General features: G+C 42.5%; 1 protein-coding gene across 1 annotated transcript in view; it reads left to right on the top strand.

The window, feature by feature from the left end:
* Positions 1 to 11,171: 11,171 nt before the first annotated feature.
* The window catches only part of SLC12A2 (solute carrier family 12 member 2), a 99,338-nt gene continuing 90,668 nt past the window's right edge, over positions 11,172 to 19,841 (top strand). The window contains exon 1 of the mRNA XM_049873243.1: positions 11,172 to 11,992. Coding sequence (XP_049729200.1) covers positions 11,258 to 11,992 — 735 coding nt within the window. The 5' untranslated portion in view covers positions 11,172 to 11,257. The remainder of the gene's footprint in view (positions 11,993 to 19,841) is intronic.

Here is a 19,841-nt window from a genome sequence, read left to right as displayed (position 1 = left end):
GCTGACCCTGTACTCTGCTAAGCATGATGCCCTTTTCCAGGGACTGATCCCTCCTGACAACATGTCCAAAGTATGTAAGACGGAGTCTCACCATCCTTGCTTCCAAGGAGCATCCCGGTTATACTTCTTCCAAGACAGATTTGTTTGTTCTTTTGGCAGTCCACGGTATATTCAATATTCTTCGCCAACACCACAATTCAAAGGCGTCAATTCTTCTTTGGTCTTCCTTATTCATTATCCAGCTTTCACATGCATAGCCTGCGATTGAAAATACTATGGCTTGGGTCAGGCACACCTTAGTCTTCAAGGTGACATCTTTGCTCTTCAACACTTTAAAGAGGTCCTTTGCAGCAGATTTACCCAATGCAATGCATCTTTTGATTTCTTGGCTGCCACTTCCATGGCTGTGGATTGTGGATCCAGGTAAAATGAAATCCCTGACAACTTCAATCTTTTCTCCGTTTACCGTGATGTTGCTCATTGGTCCAGTTGTGAGGATTTTTGTTTTATGTTGAGGTGTAATCCATACTGAAGGCTGTGGTCTTTGATCTTCATTAGTAAGTGCTTCAAGTCCTCTTCACTTTCAGCAAGCAAGGTTATGTCATCTGCATAACGCAGGTTGTTAATGAGTCTTCCTCCAATCCTGATGCCCTGTTCTTCTTCATATAGTCCAGCTTCTCGGATTATTTGCTCAGCATACAGATTAAATAGGTGTGGTGAAAGAACACAACCCTGCCGCACACCTTTCCTGACTTTAAACCAATCAGTATCCCCTTGTTCTATCCGAACAACTGCCTCTTGATCTATGTAAAGGTTCCTCATGAGCACAATTAAGTGTTCTGGAATTCCCATTCTTCGCAGCGTTATGCATAGTTTGTTATGATCCACACAGTCAAATGCCTTTGCATAATCAATAAAACACAGGTAAACACCCTTCTGATATTCTCTTTCAGCCAGGATCCAACTGACATCAGCAGTGATATCCCTGGTTCCACGTCCTCTTCCGAAACCGGCCTGAATTTCTGGCAGTTCCCTGTCGATACACTGCTGCAGCCGTTTTTGAACGATCTTCAGAATTTTGCTTGCGTGTGACATTAATGATATTGTTCTATAATTTCCACATTTGGTTGGATCACCTTTCTTGGGAATAGGCATAAATATAGATCTGTTCCAATCAGTTGGCCAGGAAGCTGTCTTCCATATTTCTTGGCATAGACAAGTGAGCACCTCCTGTGCTGCATCTGTTTGTTGAAACATCTCAATTGATAGTCCATCAATTCCTGAAGCCTTGTTTCTCACCAATGCCTTCAGAGCAGCTTGGACTTCTTCCTTCAGTACCATCGGTTCCTGATCATATGCCACCTGTTGATATGGTTGAATGTCGACTAATTGTTTTTGGTATAATGACTCTGTGTATTCCTTCCACCTTCTTTTGATGCTTCCTGCATCATTTAATATTTTCCCCATGGAATCCTTCACTATTGCAACTTGAGGCTTGAATTTTTTCTTCAGTTCTTTCAGCTTGAGAAACGCTGAGCGTGTTCTTCCCTTTTGGTTTTCCATCTCCAGCTCTTTGCACATGTCATTATAATACTTTGTCTTCTCGAGAGGCCTTTTGAAATATTCTGTTCAGTTCTTTCACTTCATCAATTCTTCCTTTTGCTTAAGTGCTCGACGCTCAAGAGCAAGTTTCAGAGTCTCCTCTGACATCCACCTTGGTCTTTGCTTTCTTTCCTGTCTTTTCAGTGACCTCTTGCTTTCTTCATGGATGATGTCCTTGATGTCATTCCACAACTCATCTGGTCTTTGGTCACTAGTGTTCAATGTGTCAAACCTATTCTTGAGATGGTCTCTAAATTCAGGTGGGATATACTCAAGGTCATATTTTGGCTCTTGTGGACTTGCTCTGATTTTCTTGAATTTCAGCTTGAACTTGCATATGAGCAATTAATGGTCTGTTCCATAGTCTGCCCCTGGCCTTGTTCTGACTGATGATACTGAGCTTTTCCATCATCTCTTTCCACAGATGTAGTCGATTTGATTTCTGTGTGTTCCATCTGGCGAGGTCCATGTGTATAAATAGTTGCCATTTATGTTGGTGAAAGAAGGTATTTGCAATGAAGAAGTCGTTGGTCCTGCAAAATTCTATCATTTGATCTCCAGCATTGTTTCCATCACCAATGCCGTATTTTCCAACCACTGATCTTTCTTCTTTGTTTCCAACTTTTGCAATGCAATCGCCAGTAATTATCAATGCATCTTGATTGCATGTTCGATCAGTTTCAGACTGCAGCAGCTGATAAAAATCTTCTATTTCTTCATTTTTGGCCCTAGTGGTTGGTGCATACATTTGAGTAATAGTCGTATTAACTGGTCTTCCTTGTAGGCGTATGGATATTATCCTATCACTGACAGCGTTGTACTTCAGGATAGATCTTGAAACGTTCTTTTTGACGATGAATGCAACACCATTCCTCTTTGAGTTGTCACTGCCAGCATAGTAGACTATATGATTGTCTGATTCAAAATGGCCAATACCAGTCCATTTCAGCTCACTAATGCCTAGGATATGCGTTCCATTTCATTTCATTATGCATTTCATTTTTGACGATTTCCAGTTTTCCTAGATTCAGACTTCGTACATTTCAGGTGCAGATTATTAATGGATGTTTGCGGCTTTTTCTTCTCATTTTGAGTCGTGCCACATCAGCAAATGAATGTCCTGAAAGCTTTACTCTATCCATGTCATTAAGGTCGACTCTACTTTGAGGAGGCAGCTCTTCCCCAGTCATCTTTTGAGTACCTTCCAACCTGGGGGGCTCATCTTCCAGCACTATATCAGACAATGTTCCGCTGCTATTCATAAGGTTTTCACTGGCTAATGCTTTTCAGAAGTAGACTGCCAGGTCCTTCTTCCTCGTCTGTCTTAGTCTGGAAGCTCAGCTGAAACCTGTCCTCCATGTGTGACCCTGCTGGTATCTGAATACCGGTGGCATAGCTCCCAGCATCACAGCAACATACAAGCCCCGACAGTATGACAAACTGACAGACACATGGGGGCATATGTTAATATTTGATAACAATTCTGAAGTTTGTAAATTTCCACAGCCTACAGAGTTAGAAGTATAAAGTAAGTCAGCGCTAAAGAAAAGAACTTTTTCAGTTCAGAATTTGAATTGGAAGTGATTTTCCTTGATTAGCTTCATGACAAATACATGTATAAGGAGAAGTGGGAAATGAGAAAAAGAAAGAAATTATGCTTATTTTAAATGAATTTGTCATGGACTTGCTGTTTGGATAAGTAAAATATAAAAACTTTAAGTTTAAAATAAAAGCTTTGTCTGCCTTATTAGAAAGACAATTTACAAACATGAATGTAAATATTGTTTAGAGAAAAGGCACAGTCAGATTTGACTAATGTTTAATTCTACGACTGACTTAAAATCTTTGTAATACTTTTAATTAAGGAACAATGTGATTGGGACTTAGGTGAGAAAACAAAATTATGACATTTGCAGCTTCTTTAGGATAACTTTTTCCCCCCATGATAGAATCATCACTTTGTTTCTTGAGGAAAATACCATTGACCTAATCTGTATATCGAATGCCAGCTGGTAAAAAAGCAAAACATAACCTGATAGAATGTCAGCACAGGACATCTAACTAAAACTCACTTTAAAAAAAAATGGAGCTCGTATTAAAGGTTGTACATGGTTTTGTACCTCAAATGTTCTAATGCTGTAGATTTGAAGAGTCGTAGGTCTAACAATATAATTTACTTCTTCTAAGACATTTGTGACATGGGACAATTGACATATTGTCACTGGAATAACAGTAACTTCAATCCCCAGTTCTAAAATTCTAAGCACAATTGTTTAACAGGCTGACCTTTGACAAAAGGGGAAAATAAGCTAAATGACCAGAGTATTCCTTCTTGGCACTGACAATGAAGCTGTTTTCCAAAAGATTAGTCTCTAAATTGGCACGTGGGAAATCTGACAACCAAAGGCTTGCCAACAATGGTGGTCTAAAGGAGACTTTTCCTGACAATGTTACTATGAGTGTCATATGCATATTTTGATAATATCTCCTAGAATCTTAGCTCCTTTCCCCCATTGCCTTCCCATTTTGTTAGTTAGTACATTTTACTAACTAAAAAATACATTATTTCCATTCTCATGATTCTCCACAGCTTGGCCCTATTTAACGTATCTGCCCCTACTTTGACAATGCTGCCTTTTGGTTCTCTTTCCATCTCTCAGGCTACTCCTTGCACCTCACCTCTGTAGGTCTTTTAACCAGCCAGTAAATGTTGGAATTCCCCAAGCCTTGCCTTCTTTTAAATTCTGTACCAAGGCTATTCAATATGGTAACCACTAACCACACGGGGCTATTTAAACTTAAATTGATAAAATTAAACAAAATTTAAAATTCTGTTCCTCAGTTGCACTCAGCATTTCAGTGCCCAAAAGCCACAAGTGGCTGGTGGCTATTGTATTGGTCAGCATTGGTATAGAATATTTCAGTCATCTCGGAAAGTTCTATCATATATTATTGTTGTTAGCTAACATCGAGTTTGCCTCCCATTCATGACAACCCTATATACGATGGAACAAAATGCTATCCTGGTCCTACGCCATTCCCATGATCAGTTGCATGTAGTGTTGCTCTGTACTGTCTCCCTAGGTGATCTTATCATACCCGTGAAACAGCTATCACCTATTTGCAGAAGACCCCCAAATTTGTACTCTCCAATTCAAATTTCTCCTTTGAGCACAAGAACCATGTAGTCAAATACTTCCTTAGACCTTCCACTTGCATATTTCAAACCACCTAATTGTCATCGAGACAATTCTGACTTATGGAGACCCATGTGTCGGAGTGCTCCATAGCATTTTCTTTCCTTTTCTAATGTTGTATTGTATTTTTGGTGGAAGTATACACAGCAAAACAGGTTCCCATTCAACAATTTCTACACATCATGTTCAGTGACATTGGGTACATTTTTTACAACGTATCAACATTCTCATTATTTCCATTCTAGCTGTTCCATTACCATTAACTTAGTCTCACTTTCCCCCAACCTTCTCACCTATGCTTTAGAGTAACTGTTTCCCATTTGGTCTCATATAGATAATTTTTAAAAAGAGCGCAGTGCTAAAGGGTGACATCCTCTAATTTTTTAACTAACCTGCTATGTAGTGATGAGTCCTGTTGTCCAGTTCCTTCTCTGATTCTCGGGTTTCTTTCTTTCTCTTTTGCTCCAGACTAACAGAGACCAATAGCTGCATCTTAGATGGCCACTCACAAGCTTTTAACCCTAGACACTACTCACCAAACTAAGATGTAGAACATAAACTTCATGAATTACATTATGCCAAATGACTGAATTGGCATGTGAAGCCATGACCCCAAGTCTTCAAACCAAAAAACTAATCCTGTCAGGTAACTGGTTATACATATGAAATACCAGCATCTGTAGCCCCTATTTGTTATATATATATAATTGGTTGTTGCTGCAAAATTATATATAACATAGTATTTACGAATTCATTCTTCTCCTCCTGCACAACTTAGCCGCATAAGTTTCATTAGTCAAGCTGTGCAAAATCCACCCACCACCATAAATAAAAAGTGACTATTATCTAGAGAATGATTCCCTCTCTTCCCTACCCTGATAACCACCAATGAACATTTGTGTCTGTATATCTACCTATACTTTTCAATTTATAAAAGTGACATCATACAATATTTGTCCTTTTGCGATTGACGTATTTCACTCAGTGTAATGTCCTCCAGGTTCATTCACATTGCAAGATGTTTCAGGAAATCACTTTTCTTTAGGGCTGCAGAGTATCCCATTATATATACATATCACATTTTACTTATCCATTTATCCATTGATGGATACTTAGGTTGTTTCCATCTTCTTGCTATTGCGAATAGTGCTATAGCGAACGTTAAGTGTGCATATGCCTGTTTGTGTCTCTTTTATGAGTACCCTAGAGTGTACATCTAGGAGTGGAGTTGCTGGATCATAAGATAGTTCTATTTTTCATTTTTTGAGGAATGACCATGCTGTTTTCCACAGTGGTTGTACCATTTACATTCCCACCAGCAGTGGATAAGGGTTCCAATTTTCTGATATCCTCACCAACATTTGTTGTTGTTTTTTTTTAATCAATGTTATTTTAGCAGGGGCGAAGTGGGTATCTCCTTACCTGTTAGGTTCAATTGGTTAACAGTGTTATTCAAATCTTCTTTTTCTTTCTGGTTGTACTATTATCAAAAGTAGTGTATTAAAGTCTCCTACTACTATTGTGGATCTACTTCGCTAATTCTGTTAGAGCTGGATTTATAATTTTATGGCTGTGACATTAGGTACATAGATATTTATGATTGTTATATTTTCTTGCTCTACATGTCTATGGCCAAATTTCTCATCTTTATCTCCAAATCTAGTTTTAGAATGTTCTTTTTCTCACTAATGCCACCACCATCCAAACCCGGATGAACAAGTTAGAAAGCTCCAGTTATCCTTCATTCTCTCCCAATCCTTCAATCAATCCCCAGGTTCTCTGAGTTGCCTCTTAAGTGTCTCTCAAATTTGTCCCCTTCTTCATCTCTCCCACACCCCCTATGATCCAAATTCCTGTATCTTGGTTAGTGGAGAAATCTGCCAGGATTCAACACTTGGTTTTGGCTGGGTGACCTTGGGCAACTTACTTAACCTCTTTTACTAAACCAAATTTTTCACCTGTAAATTGACAGGAATACTACGATTTTCTTCATAGTGTTGCTGTGAGGATTAAATTAGATCATGAATATAGGACTGAGCACAGTATCCAAGATATAAGTGTTCAATAAATGCTAACTGCTATTATTACTATCATCTCATGCCTAGCTTACTGAAGTTGTGTCCTGTGTTCTCATGCTTTCTCTTGCTCCTTTCCAATCTTCTGTCCAGAATATAACCAGAAAGATCTTTAAAAATACATAATTCTGATCATGTACTCCTGTCTCCCTCAAAACCCATTAATGGCTTCATAGGGCCTTTAGAGTAAAGGTAGACTTGCTCTTAGCAGTCCTGCCCCTTAATCCCTTGCTTTAAGCAAATTGTCTTTAAATTCCTTAGATAAGCCATGTTCACTCCATGAGGATTTTTATCCATAATATTACCCTTGTTTGAACCCCCACCTCCACCCCCATCATTTTAGTCCTAATCATTCTTCAGACCTCAGCTGAAAAGTCACTTCCTCTCTGACTGTGTCAGATCTCTCTATTTTGCATTCTCATTGCACCATGTTCCTGTTGGTCCCAGAATGTCTCAGTTTGCAATTACACATTTAAATAAGTAACCACTATTTAGGGATATCTTTGATGTCATATGGATCTTGACTGAAACCAGAGAATACCAGTAAGATGTTTACCTGTTTTATTGACTATGCAAAGGCATTTGACTGCCTGGGTCATAACAAATTATGGATAACATGGTGAAGAATGGGACTTCCAGAAGGTTTAATTTGTGCTCATGAGGAATCCTGTACATAGACCAAGAGGCAGTCACTTGAACAGAAAAAGCGACTGCGTGGTTTCAAATCAGGAAAGGTGTGCATTACGGTTGTATCCTTTCACCATACTTACTCAATCTGTATGCTGAGTAATAATATGAGAAGCTGGACTGTATGAAGAACAGGGCATCAGAATTGGAGGAAGACTCATTAACAACCTTCGATATGCAGATGACACAATCTTGCTTGCTGAAAGTGAAGAGGGCTTGAAGCACTTACTGATGAAGATCAAAAACCACAGCCTCCAGTATGGATTACACCTCAACATAAAGAAAAGAAAAATCTTCACAACTGTACCAATAAACAACATCATGATAGGTGGAGAAAAGACTGAAGTTGTCAAGGATTTCATTTTACTTGGATACATAACCAACACCCATGGAAGCAGCAGTCAGGAAATCAAATGATGTATTACATTGGGTAAATGTGCTGCAAAGGACCTCTTTAAAGTGTTGAAGAGCAAAGATGTCACCTTGAAGACTAAGGTGTGCCTGACCCAAGCCATGGTATTTTCAATAGCCTCATATGCATGCGAAAGCTGGACAATGAATAAGGAAGACTGAAGAACACGCCTTTGAATTATGGTGTTGGAGAAGAATATGGAATATACCACGGACTGCCAGAAGAATGAACAAATCTGTCTTGAAAGAAGTACAGCCAGAACGTTCCCCAGAGAAGGACATCATATTTGGTAAAGCGTTAGTGAAAGAGAGGAAGACCTTCAACGACATATGCTAACACAGTGGCTACAACAATAGGCTCAAGCACAGCAATAATTGTGAGGGTGGCACAGGACCAGACAGTATTTCGTTCTGTTGTACATAGGGTTGGAACTGACTTGACAGCACCTAACAACAACAAATAAATTTATTTCTGTGTTCCCTCCAAAAGGCATCTCAAACTGAGCTCCTAATATTGCCTCCACCCAAACATGTTCTGTTCACCATTTCCTTCCTCTCAGGAAACAGCAACGGCATCCTTCAAGTTGCGCTGGACAAAAACCTTGGATTCTCCTTCTCTCACACTCTTCATTCATTAGCAAATCTTACTGCCTCTCCAGAAATCGACCACTTTTCCCATTACAATTGCTGCTCACCGTGGTCCAAGCCACATCATTACTTCCTGGATGGTTGTAATGCCTTCTAACACATTTCCTTGCTTCTGTTTTGCCTCTACCACTTTCCCCCTTTGATCTATTCAGAACAAGTCAGCTAGACTGTTCCTTTAAACATATTTCAGATCATGTCACTCTACTGAAACTCTCCAACGACTTGCCATCCCCCTTGGTAAAAACCAAAGTCCTTCTAACAGCCAAAAAGGTCCTACACCTTCTGGTCATTTGTCACACCCTCCAAACTCTCTGACCTTACCTTCTTTGATTCTTCCTATCTCTAAAGTAGCTCCAGCCACAAGTGACTGTCTACAATTGCGTGAACATCTCAGGCTTGCTCCCACCTTTGAGTCTTTTCTTTCCCTCTGCTTGCGAACTCACGCACTCAGGTCTTCCTTGGCCATTCTATGGAAAATCTCAACACCCCTATCCCCATTCCATAGCAGTCACCAGTAGCATGCTATAGATTTTATCTACTTAGTGTATTCCTCTCTCTCACACCAGAACACGAGCTCCATATGAGAAAGGCGATTATCTGTTTTGCTTACTGCTACGTCTCCAGAACACAGACAGCTTATAGCAGCTGCTCAAAATTTTTTCTGTTAAATAAATGTTCAATGCCAATAGCCACCGAATTAGCTTTGAGGCTGAAAGGTACCACAGGGATCAGACAAGACAGCAATTCCCTAGAATTTTTTTGATTTTTCTGGCCTTTTCAGGTTTTCTGCTAACATTACTAAAGCTCAGCAGGTGCTTTAAAAACACTGGCATCACAATCCAAGAACTGTTCCTTCTTTCCATCTTTAAGAGAGAGATAATAAGATGAGGTGAAAAGTTGTCAAGGTCAAATAAGATCATGCATATAATTTTTTAAACATTGTCTAATTACAGTAGCTTTTATTCTGAGCACTTTTAAACAGCTTTACAAGCTCTGAGGCTCTTTGATCATGCTACAAGGATTCAGCAGAGTGTGAAGTTTCCCTTTACAAATAAAAATTCAAAATACATATAGAAAACACATAAATAAAAGAGAAATTGTCAGAGAAAGCCATTCATCGCTGTTACGTGTTTTACTTGAGTTTTAGTAGAATTTATGTTAAAAATGGAACTCTGTTGCTATTAAAGTTGGAAAATTATTTTTTACATTTTACAGAAAACTGGCCTGCACAGGAGAGGAGTACCTTTCTTTTTCTATGAAAATAGAGCAGTTCTTCACAAATCAAGCCAAATAGAAACTTCCTGGTTTGTTATTGCCGACTGTGTGTGTTTTGAATGCGGGCTTCCAATCATTTTCGGAAACACCTCAAATTAACAATAGTTTTCAAACAATAAAACAGCCCCCTTCTCATCTTCCAACATCACAGCTTTTAAAATAAAGGTGTCACGTCATCGATTGTGTGGACACACCCACTGTATCACGAATGGAATTAATGAACGGTTATGCAAATCTATACCAGGCAGGGTAAGACTACGCCTCAAAGGCTTCACAGAGGAAATCCTGCCGTCCCCCCGCCACTCCCCCAGCCCAGGCCCGGAGCGAGTTCGGAAAGTAGCGGCGGTTCGGCGCCCGGAGCAGGCCTCCCGGGTCTGCACAGCTCGCTCGCGCCTCCGGAAGCGCCAGCGCGCCCGACGGGAAAGCCCCAGCATCACCCGGAGGAGCGAGGGGCGGCGCGCGGATAGAGCACGGCCTCGGGTACCACGCGCCTGAGGGGGAAGTGGCTCTTTCGCCCTGCAGCATCTCGCGAGATTTCGCCGGCTTTGCCCAAGTACTGCGAGTTTAGAACTTCAAAAAAAAAAAAAAGCGAGCCGGCGAGAAGCCCAGGAGCTGGTGGCAGCTAGCGCGGGAGCATCTGCTACCGGTGCGCGCTGAAGCACGACCCGCACACCCTTTAGTCCGCCAGGCCGGGCGCCGTCTGCAGCCGTGTGGCTTGGACTGCCAGTCCACTGACGCACGGCCCGGCCCGAGGGACCGTAGGGGGGAGGCGCCCGGGGGGCCCGCTTCAGTACGCCGCAGAGTGGGGCGGGGGAAGGAGGTGGGGGGTGGGTGGAGGACGACGGAAGGGGAGGTAGCGGCGCGGAGATCTTCCCGGCGAAGGTCGCGCGCCTGCTCCTTGATCGCGTTGTTCACGCTCCTCGCGCTGCCCGAGGCCCGGCGCGCCTGGCTGGACGCGGCCCCTGCGCGGGCGGCTCCCCCGTGGGGTCGCTTAGGAGTCCTGGAGGCTCGGGCGCAGAGGGAGCGTCCGCCGCGCACTATTGCGGGATCGCGGGTGGGCGGGCTGAGGGGCGGAGGAGCCGGCAGCCCCGCCTCCCGCGTGCTGCAGCCCGAGCAGCAGCCGCCGCGGCCCCGCGGAGGCTTTAAACAGCGAGGCCCGCCCCGCGCCGGCTTCACTCGCGCGCTGACTCTGCAGCTGGCGGCGTTCGCATCGGCCCGGGCTAGCGGCTGCAAGCGGGCGACGGGGAGAGCGACTCCCTCACCTGGCGTTGCGGCCGCAGCCACCGCCGGCCAGGGGCGCGGAGGACGCGTAGCCCGCGACGTCTGCCAGGCTTCTCCGGGTTCGCCGGTGGTCGGGAGGCGATGGAGCCGGGGCCCACGGCGCCCTCCTCCGGCGCCCCGAGGACGGCAGGGCCCGGGGAGACGCCGCCAGCCGCTGCGTTGACCGCTGCGGGGATGGACCTGCCCGGTACCGCTGTGCCCTCAGCGCCGGAGGATGCTGCGGCCGCTAGCCGGGGCGGCGGCGGGGTCCGCGGTGAGGGCGTCGCGGCGGCCGGGGACGGGCTGGGAAGACCTCTGGGGCCCACCCCGAGCCAGAGCCGCTTCCAGGTGGACCTGGTCTCCGAGAGCGCCGGGCGGGCCGCGGCTGCCGCAGCGGCGGCGGGGACGGGGGAGAAGGAGACCCCTGCGTCGGGAAAGGCCGTTGGGGAGAGCGGGCCGACCAAGGGCAGCGAGGAAGCCAAGGGCCGCTTCCGCGTGAACTTCGTGGATCCGGCCGCCTCCTCGTCGGCGGACGAGAGCCTGTCGGATGCGGCGGGTGTCGCAGGCGACGGACCCAATGTGAACTTCCAGAACGGCGGGGACACGGTGCTGAGTGAGGGCAGCAGCCTGCACTCGGGTGGCGGCGGCGGCGGCGGCAGCGGGCACCACCAGCACTATTACTATGACACCCACACCAACACTTACTACCTGCGCACTTTCGGCCACAACACCATGGACGCGGTGCCGAGGATCGACCACTATCGGCACACGGCCGCGCAGCTGGGCGAGAAGCTGCTCCGGCCCAGCCTGGCGGAGCTCCACGACGAGCTGGAAAAGGTGAGCTCGCCAGCCCCCTCCCTGCAGCTCCCTTCCGCCCTGACCACTGGTCCGCGCTGACCGCGGGATGTGGCTGCAGCCCTCCCTGGGTGAGGTGGCGGGAATGAAAGAGCTCTACTTTTTGGCGTCTCGGGATTCAGCTGTCAAGAGTGGAATTGCAGAGGAATGTAACCTAATAGCTTAAAAGTTTGCAGCGGGTTAGGCTAGTTAAAACGTGATGTTGGGGAGGCTGGCTTCAACAGCCGTCGCATCCAGTTATGTATCTCTTCTACGCTTTTTTTTCTCACCCAGCTTGACAGCTACCACCTTTCTGAGGACAGTTGTGTTTGTACCTGTCCCCCTCCCGGGAAGGAAATGTTCAGGAGGTTTAGGTGTGGACGTCTCTTGGGAGAGAAGGGAGCGCACCTACCATCTGTGCCCATTTTAAAGATTGTATAATACATGGTTTATATTAGGGACCCCTCGAGTGGGAACGTTGGTGTTTGAAGGAGAATCTTAACACAGGGTGTGTTTGTGGTTTGCGAATCACTAAAGTGCAGTTTTTTCAGCCTTGAATATGCAAAAGATTATAGAAATCTTAAATCTTGGAGCATGCTGTTTCTGATGATGGTATAAATCCATTTCATTTATAATGTAAACCTTTTGAGAGGGGACTATATAAAAAGTTTGGAGGGGGGAGAGACGAAGGATTTAAAAAAAAAAAAGACAATTGGTTTTTCTATGTAGAATGCCCAGAAAGGTTTTCTGGGGTCTCTCATAAGTAGCTATTTTGTGAACAGAAAACCAATCCCATTAACTCTTAATTTCTGTAATTATGTTTTTTAGGGTCTATTTTTAGGGTCACATATCTCATCAGTGTTCAAAAGCATTATTTTGAGATAACATTGGTGCTTTTGAGATTTGGGGAATGTTTAATTTTTTTATGAGTTGGTATCACTGTGAAGGCTACATTTACGAGTGTATAATGGCTACATTATTGGAATTTTGTGAATGCAAACAGTTGGTACCACATAGCATGAAATGATCGTGTTTGAGAAAGTTTAAATACTGAATGTATGTGATTTGTTTTGGATTTGATTATTTCAGACATTCATACAACAGGATATTTATTTGTCCCAAGGTTTGATAGTGTAACATTCATACAGTTTGAAATAATTGTGAAGGCCCCAACCCTTACATCTTACTGTTCAAAAGCCTGACATGATTTAGCTTTAGATAATACTACTCCTCTTATTCCGTTGTGGTTTTTTGTCGCATCAGAAGCAAAAACAATTTTTAAAACACTTTTGTTCATATTCCTGTTGTTTTTCTCAAATTAAGTTTTTTCTTATGAAAGTCCAAAATCTTTGTAGGCTAAAGTAGATATGAAACTGGCAGTTTTTCTTGTCTTAGAGCGTTTTACTATTGAAAATATTATGCGGATTGATTTCACCAAAGTGGAGTAGCTTCGTAGTAAAGCAGTCTATTTGCTTTTTAGAAAGTTATTTTTTTGTATTGAAAGTTTTAGAAGGAGTTTTTGAATTGGAGCATGTTACCTTGACCTTCTGTGCTTCCTAGGAAGTTTCTGTTATTTTAAGTTCAATAACAAAGCTCTTCAGATTCTCTAAAACTATAGGTTCCTTAGGCTTTTTATGTTGTGTGTGTGTGTTGTGGTGGGTTTACAGTGTCTTAAACATAACATCTGTATTGTTAGCTGTGTAGTAGTTCAAGAAGTCACCCAAACTCAGCTTCTTCAGCTTTCAGGGTTATTGTGAAGATTGGAAAAAACTGCACGTGAAGAACCAAGCTCAGTGCCTGGAAAGTAATGGCCAGTGTAGTTACTATTTTGTCCTTATATTTGTCCTTTAGGAAGTACAGTGTTAAACTCTAAGAATTTCTCTTTTAGATTCTCACAGAGTGCTAGAGGCTTAGGTGAATGTAGTATATAAAATGCAATGTTTGGATTTTCATTGCTGCAACAAGTAGTCTAATGAGTACTTAAGGAATTAAAAAAAAACTACTTAGGTCCTTTATGACCAACAAAAGAGGTCTGTTAGGTTAATTAAGCATAGAACCACACATTGAAGATACTTTAATGTAGAATTTTAGCAAGCGAAGTAAACATGTGTGATGTTAAGTAGTACATCATGGCTATAGAGATACTGTTGGGGAGCTGGTAGAGGAGGACTGATGACCTGGGTTGGCCAAATCCTCAACAATTGGTCATCACCCTGTCTAGATTGATTCTTAGCTTCTTAAAATTGTCTCTAATGCTTCTAGCTCAGTGAATCATACTGTGTAGAATTTCTATAGCATTTAATTCTATTGCTTGATTACATGTTGTCATGTAGTAATCACTAAGTATTTAAGTATCTACTGTGTGTCTAAATCTGTTTAGGAACTATGGAGGAGCAAAAGACAAGCTCTCCAGAAACTCGTTAAGGGAAAGGACCGTGTTGTCTTCTTTCTACTTGATTTGCCTTCATTGTTCTGCACTGTGACTTTTATGTGTTTTGCCTAAATACCCAACTAAGGGGGAGTAGTTAAATAACCATGTTGCATCTTTCTGTATTATGCTGTAGAGCAGCTGTAACTGTTTTAGAGCAAAGACTCATGAGTTCTCCGTGGCTTTTAGGTGCAGTCTACTTGGCTATGGCACTGTGGGATGATGCAGCGATTAGCAGAACAGATAATGCCTCTGTTTAAACAGACATTAATGAAAAAGTTGCGCAAGTATATAGTAACAAATAATTTCAGTGCTATGAAGGAAAACTATAGAATGCTAAGACCAAAAAACCTGTTGAGTTGAATGCTAGTGAGGCTGTTACAGGACCTAATCTTGATTGAGATATTGGGGAACCGTTTTTCAAGAACTGTGACATTGAAGCAGAGACTTGAAGGGTAAGTTGACAGTAAGGCAGAAGAACATTCCAGGCCAAAGAAACAGCATATGTGAAGGTAGTTAGTGAAGTGAGAAAGTGTTTGATACGTCCAAAGAACTAAAAGAAGCCCGGTGTAGATTTTATCATAAATACAGTAGGAAACTACTGAAGAATTTTGTGTGAGGGAGTCACAGGATGTGTGTTGTTTTAACACATCTGGGTGAAGAATGGATTGGCTGGAGCAAGAATGGAAGTAGGGTGACCCAAGCTATTAAGTCTGGGTTAGAGATAATAAGAGTCTGTAGTAGAACTCATCGGATGTGGGGTGAATTGGATGTGGCAGAGGGAGGGAAGTTGACTCCAGGTTTTGGACTTGAGTAACTGAATAAATGGTGGTACTCTTGCTTGAGGTAGAAAAGACTGGAGAAGGAATAGATTTTAGGAGGGAGGAGAACTCTGAGTAGTCTGTAGGAGATCTTTTCTGAGAGTCATTTTGAGAAATGAAGGGATGGTGCTTTAAAGTTGTAGATGAAATTATTTAGGGAGAGTGGATAGATAGATAATTAAGTAGAGTCCAGGGTTGGGTGTGAAGAAACTCAGTCTGTTAGAGAATGAGGTGCCACTAGCAAAGGAAATTTAAGAAGGAGCTGCCAGGCTAGTGAGAAATAGCCAGGAAAGCAGTGTCAGGAAAGCTGAGGGAAGAGTTTTAAAAAAGGCAGAACTCTTCAAAGCTGATTCCAGAAATTAAAAAAAAAAAAAGAAAATGAAGAGTTGACAAAGAAGTGTTTGATGGACAGCTTCAGAACGAGTATGTGATAGAAGCTGTGATTACTAAATACAGGGAAGTGTGGTGGTCAATCCAGAATAATAATCCCTGTTGGATTTTAGGGCATTATTAAAACAGTTTTAAATGTTTACCTTTGCAGTTGTCCTTAGGCCAAGGCTTGGGAGCCTTTTGCTAGTGGTATGTCAAGTCCTAGTATATGGACTTTGTTGTTGTTAAAAGTAAAAGTAAAAGGGGAAAGTTGAAGGGAGCAACTATACGGAGTGTTTCTATGTCTTGCTCAACTAGTTGTTTTTTATTTAATTCCCAAGAAATAGATCTTACACATATTTTTTTTTTTAGTCATGATAAAATGAGCTCAGAGAAGCTGAAAAAAATGCCTAATGTCACTGTCATAGAAAGTGTTACAACTGGAATTCATGTCCAGGTTTTTCTGACTCCAAGGCCAGGACTTACTTAGTAGCTCCAGGTTACTATCCCTTTCTTCTCTCTTCTTCAGACCTGCTCTCAGCTGACAGGGATGTTGAGAACACCGTGAGGATTATCACCATCACCTCTCCACCTTGGCCTCCTGAAAGTGGAATGAGTGTGTAACTTGAGAGAAATGAGGAAGAGGATGTAGTGATGTTGTAATTACTGATTTATGTGACTGTCTCTTACTATACAGCTTGGGTTTTCATTTTCATTCAAGCCCTTGCCAACCTATTCTCCACCTAGCAGCCAGAGTTTGGCTCTCTCACACAAAATCCTTCTGTAGCCATTTTCTTAGTTTCTTAGTACTGTTGTAAGAGAAATACCACAAGTGAGAGGCTTTAAAGGTCAAATTTATTTTCTCACAGTTTAGGCGGCTAAAAGTTTGAATTCAGGGAACAAGACACTGGCTGAAGGGGAAGACTTGCTCTCTCTGCTAGCTCTAGAAGAGCCTTTCCTCTTTTCTGTAAGCCTGGCTTTCCTCTGATCCTTCTGTTTTCCTGTTTGTGCTTACTTGCCTCTGTGTCTCTGCTGCTGCTTATAACTGAAGAGTGATTAGGTGTAGGGCACACCCCACACCGATACGGCCTTATTAACATACTAAAGAAAACTCTGTTCCCAAAGGGGATTACTCCAGTAGGTATAGGGGTTAGGATTCCAACATGAATTTTGGAGGGGGTGGGGGAAGGGGGCCCAATTCAGTCCATAACACTTTCCTACTGCATTGATGATAAAATCTCCACTGGCCTTCTTTTAGTTCTTTGGACGTACCAAGCACTTTCTCACCTTACTACTTTCATATATGCTGTTCCTTAGGCCTGAAATATTCTGCTTTATTATCACCTTACTCTCCAAGTCTCAGCTTCAACGCCACACTTCAGAGCTTGTGTCTCATTCCTATTTACTGAATGTGTCTTGGTGGGCAGTTCCTCCCACGTAATAAGGACTTATTATGTAAAACACTAAACATGCTTACTAACCCCTTTAGCACTTGTAGCTATTTCTCTGAGAAGGCTATGTTCATTCCTGGCCATTTTTGCGACGGGCTGTACCACTCAGTTATCTTGCTTGCTACATCCCTGCCAATGGCTGCTGAAGACTGACTTACCCATTAATTACTTTACATTCCCCAAGCGCACACCAACTGTGACTACCTGGCTAGAAGGAAAGATAAGTTTTGGGATTTAAAAAGTAAAAAAAATCTGCCCACTGCTAATGATAATTCTTCCATGTGCGTTTGTGTTCATACTCAAAAACATTTGCAGTCTTGTGAGACTGCTACCTGCTATCTCAACTTCCTCACTTTTCACTTGTCACATTTCTCTAGTATGGCTTCTATCCCATCATTTCACCTAAATAGTTATTGTTAATGTCACCAGTGACTGCCATCCCTATCACCAATTCCAGGAAACATTTTTTTTTCCAGCAACATTCAACCTTCTAGTAGCATTTGATGTTTTTTGAAGTTGCCTTGTCAACTTCCTTCACTTCCATAACACCATTCTCTCTTAGTTTTTTTCCCTTCTCCTTCTCTGGCTCTTTCAGCCTGATATCTTTTGCAGTCTCCTTTATTTCTATCTCGGCCATCCTCAAGACTTAATTCTGACGTTTCTTCTTCCCTCTTTCCTCTTTTTTTTTCTCCCTATTTGGAAACCCTGGTGGCGTAGTGGTTTAAGAGCTGTAGCTGCTAACCAAAAGGTCAGCAGTTCGAATCCACCAAGTGCTGCTTGGAACACTATGGGTCGGTTCTACTCTGCCCTGTTGGGTCCCTGTGAGTCAGAATTGACTCTCCGGTAATGGTTTTGGTTTCTTTGGTTTTATTCTGAACCTATGGGGAGAGGAAAAATGAAGAAGCGTCAGAATTAAGTCTTGAGGATGGCTAGGTTAGAAATACACTGCAAAAAATAACAAGCTGAAAGAGCCAGAGAAGGAGAAGGAAAAAATAAAAACTGAGGGAGTGGTGTTATTTAACTGTTTAGCCTCATATGCATGTGAAAGCTGGACAGTGAATAAGGAGGACTGATGAAGAATCGATGCCTTTGAATTATGGTGTTGGTGAAGAATATTGAATATACTGTGGACTACCAGAAGAACGAACAAGTCTGTCTTGGAAGCAGTATGGCCAGAATGCTCCTTAGAAGTGAGAATGGCGAGACTTTGTCTCGTGTACTTTGGACGTGTTATCAGGAGAGACCAGTCCCCTGTAGAAGGACATCATGCTTGGTAAAGTAGAGGGTCAGTGAAAAACAGGAAGACTTTTGATGAGTTGGATTGACACAGTGACTGCAACAATGGACTCAAACATAGCAATGATTGTGAGGATGGCGCAGGACCGGGCAGTGTTTCATTCTGTTGTATATAGGATTGCTATGAGTCAGAAGTGACTTCACAGCACCTGACAGCGACAACATGCCGCATCGTTTGTAGGCTAATGACTCAAATATTTGTCTTCTTCCCAGCCCCTTTTCTGAGTTCTGGGCATCCAATGTCTGCTTGACATTTCTGCTTAATGTCTCAGTGGTGTCCCAGAATCACAAACTTTTTTCTTCCTCCACCTGCAAAAAACAAAACAGTTTTTTGTCTTGTGTCTCCCTGTGTGTCTTCCAGTGTGTCTTGTGTCTCCCTGAATGGTACCACTATTCATCATATTGTACAAGTAAGAAACCTATGAGACATTCTTGACACATTGCCCTCACCCCTCACATCCACTTCATTACCAGATACTTTCTATCAACTTCATAAATATTGTTCTCGTCTTTACAGCTACCATACTAGTTCAAGCTACAGCATCTCTTCTTGCAATAGTTTTCTAACTGGGCTCCCCCTGTTCACCATGGTCTCGCATCACTATCGTACCCAAATTGATCTTCTAAAAAACAAAACCCCATGTCATCCCTTGGCTTGTAACTGGCCCTGCATGGTCTACCTCTAGCCTTCCTTTTCTTTAGTGTTTCGCTTACTCAATGGCACAATATTTCCTTTGGCCACAGGGCCTTTGTACATGATGCTATCTGTGGAAACCCTCACCCCCATACGCATACTGTTAACTTTTCAGTTTATAAGATCTCACCTCAATCCTTATTTCCTCAGAGAGAAAGCCTTCATTCCCAGTCTAGGACAAACTCCTTTTCCCTTAGAGCCCGATTTCAGGTTGTGTTAGTATATTCATTTACGTGTTTTTTTTTGATTCTTGTGTTTCTCCTTTAGTTGATGTGAAACTCTATGAGTAGCAGGCTATGTCGTTGCTCACCATTATGTCTCTAGTGCCTACCAGAGACCTGGCAGTGGACTCTACATGTTGGATAATATACCAAATATACAAATTAATGTAGTACAAAAGGATCTTAAGTTCTTCTACATACCTTATATTTCTTTTTTTAGAATTCCTAAAGGGTGTTTGACAGGCAGATTACTCCATTTGCACGTTTGGAATGTGGGGACCAAAAGATCCACGTCCACAATTATAGGACCTGTAACTGTCAGAGCCAGGGCTGGAACTTGGAACAGGCATTCTGTCTGCCAGTTGGTATTCACTCCAATATCCTTCACTTTAATATTATTCAAGCTCCTGTTATTTAGGTGATTTATTGATTTATGTTTTTTTTTTTTTTAAGAACCTACAGCAGTTTATTTAGTCAATTGAAAATAGACAAAAAGCTTGTAGCTACTCAGTTTCTGTCTTTTCTTCCACATTGTTATGGATTGAATTGTGTCCCCCCAAAATACATGTCAT

This window comes from Elephas maximus, chromosome 2, assembly GCF_024166365.1.
Source record: "Elephas maximus indicus isolate mEleMax1 chromosome 2, mEleMax1 primary haplotype, whole genome shotgun sequence".
Taxonomy (NCBI): domain Eukaryota; kingdom Metazoa; phylum Chordata; class Mammalia; order Proboscidea; family Elephantidae; genus Elephas; species Elephas maximus.
The sequence above is the reverse complement of the archived record's forward strand: the minus strand, read 5'-3'. Positions and strand labels throughout refer to the sequence as shown.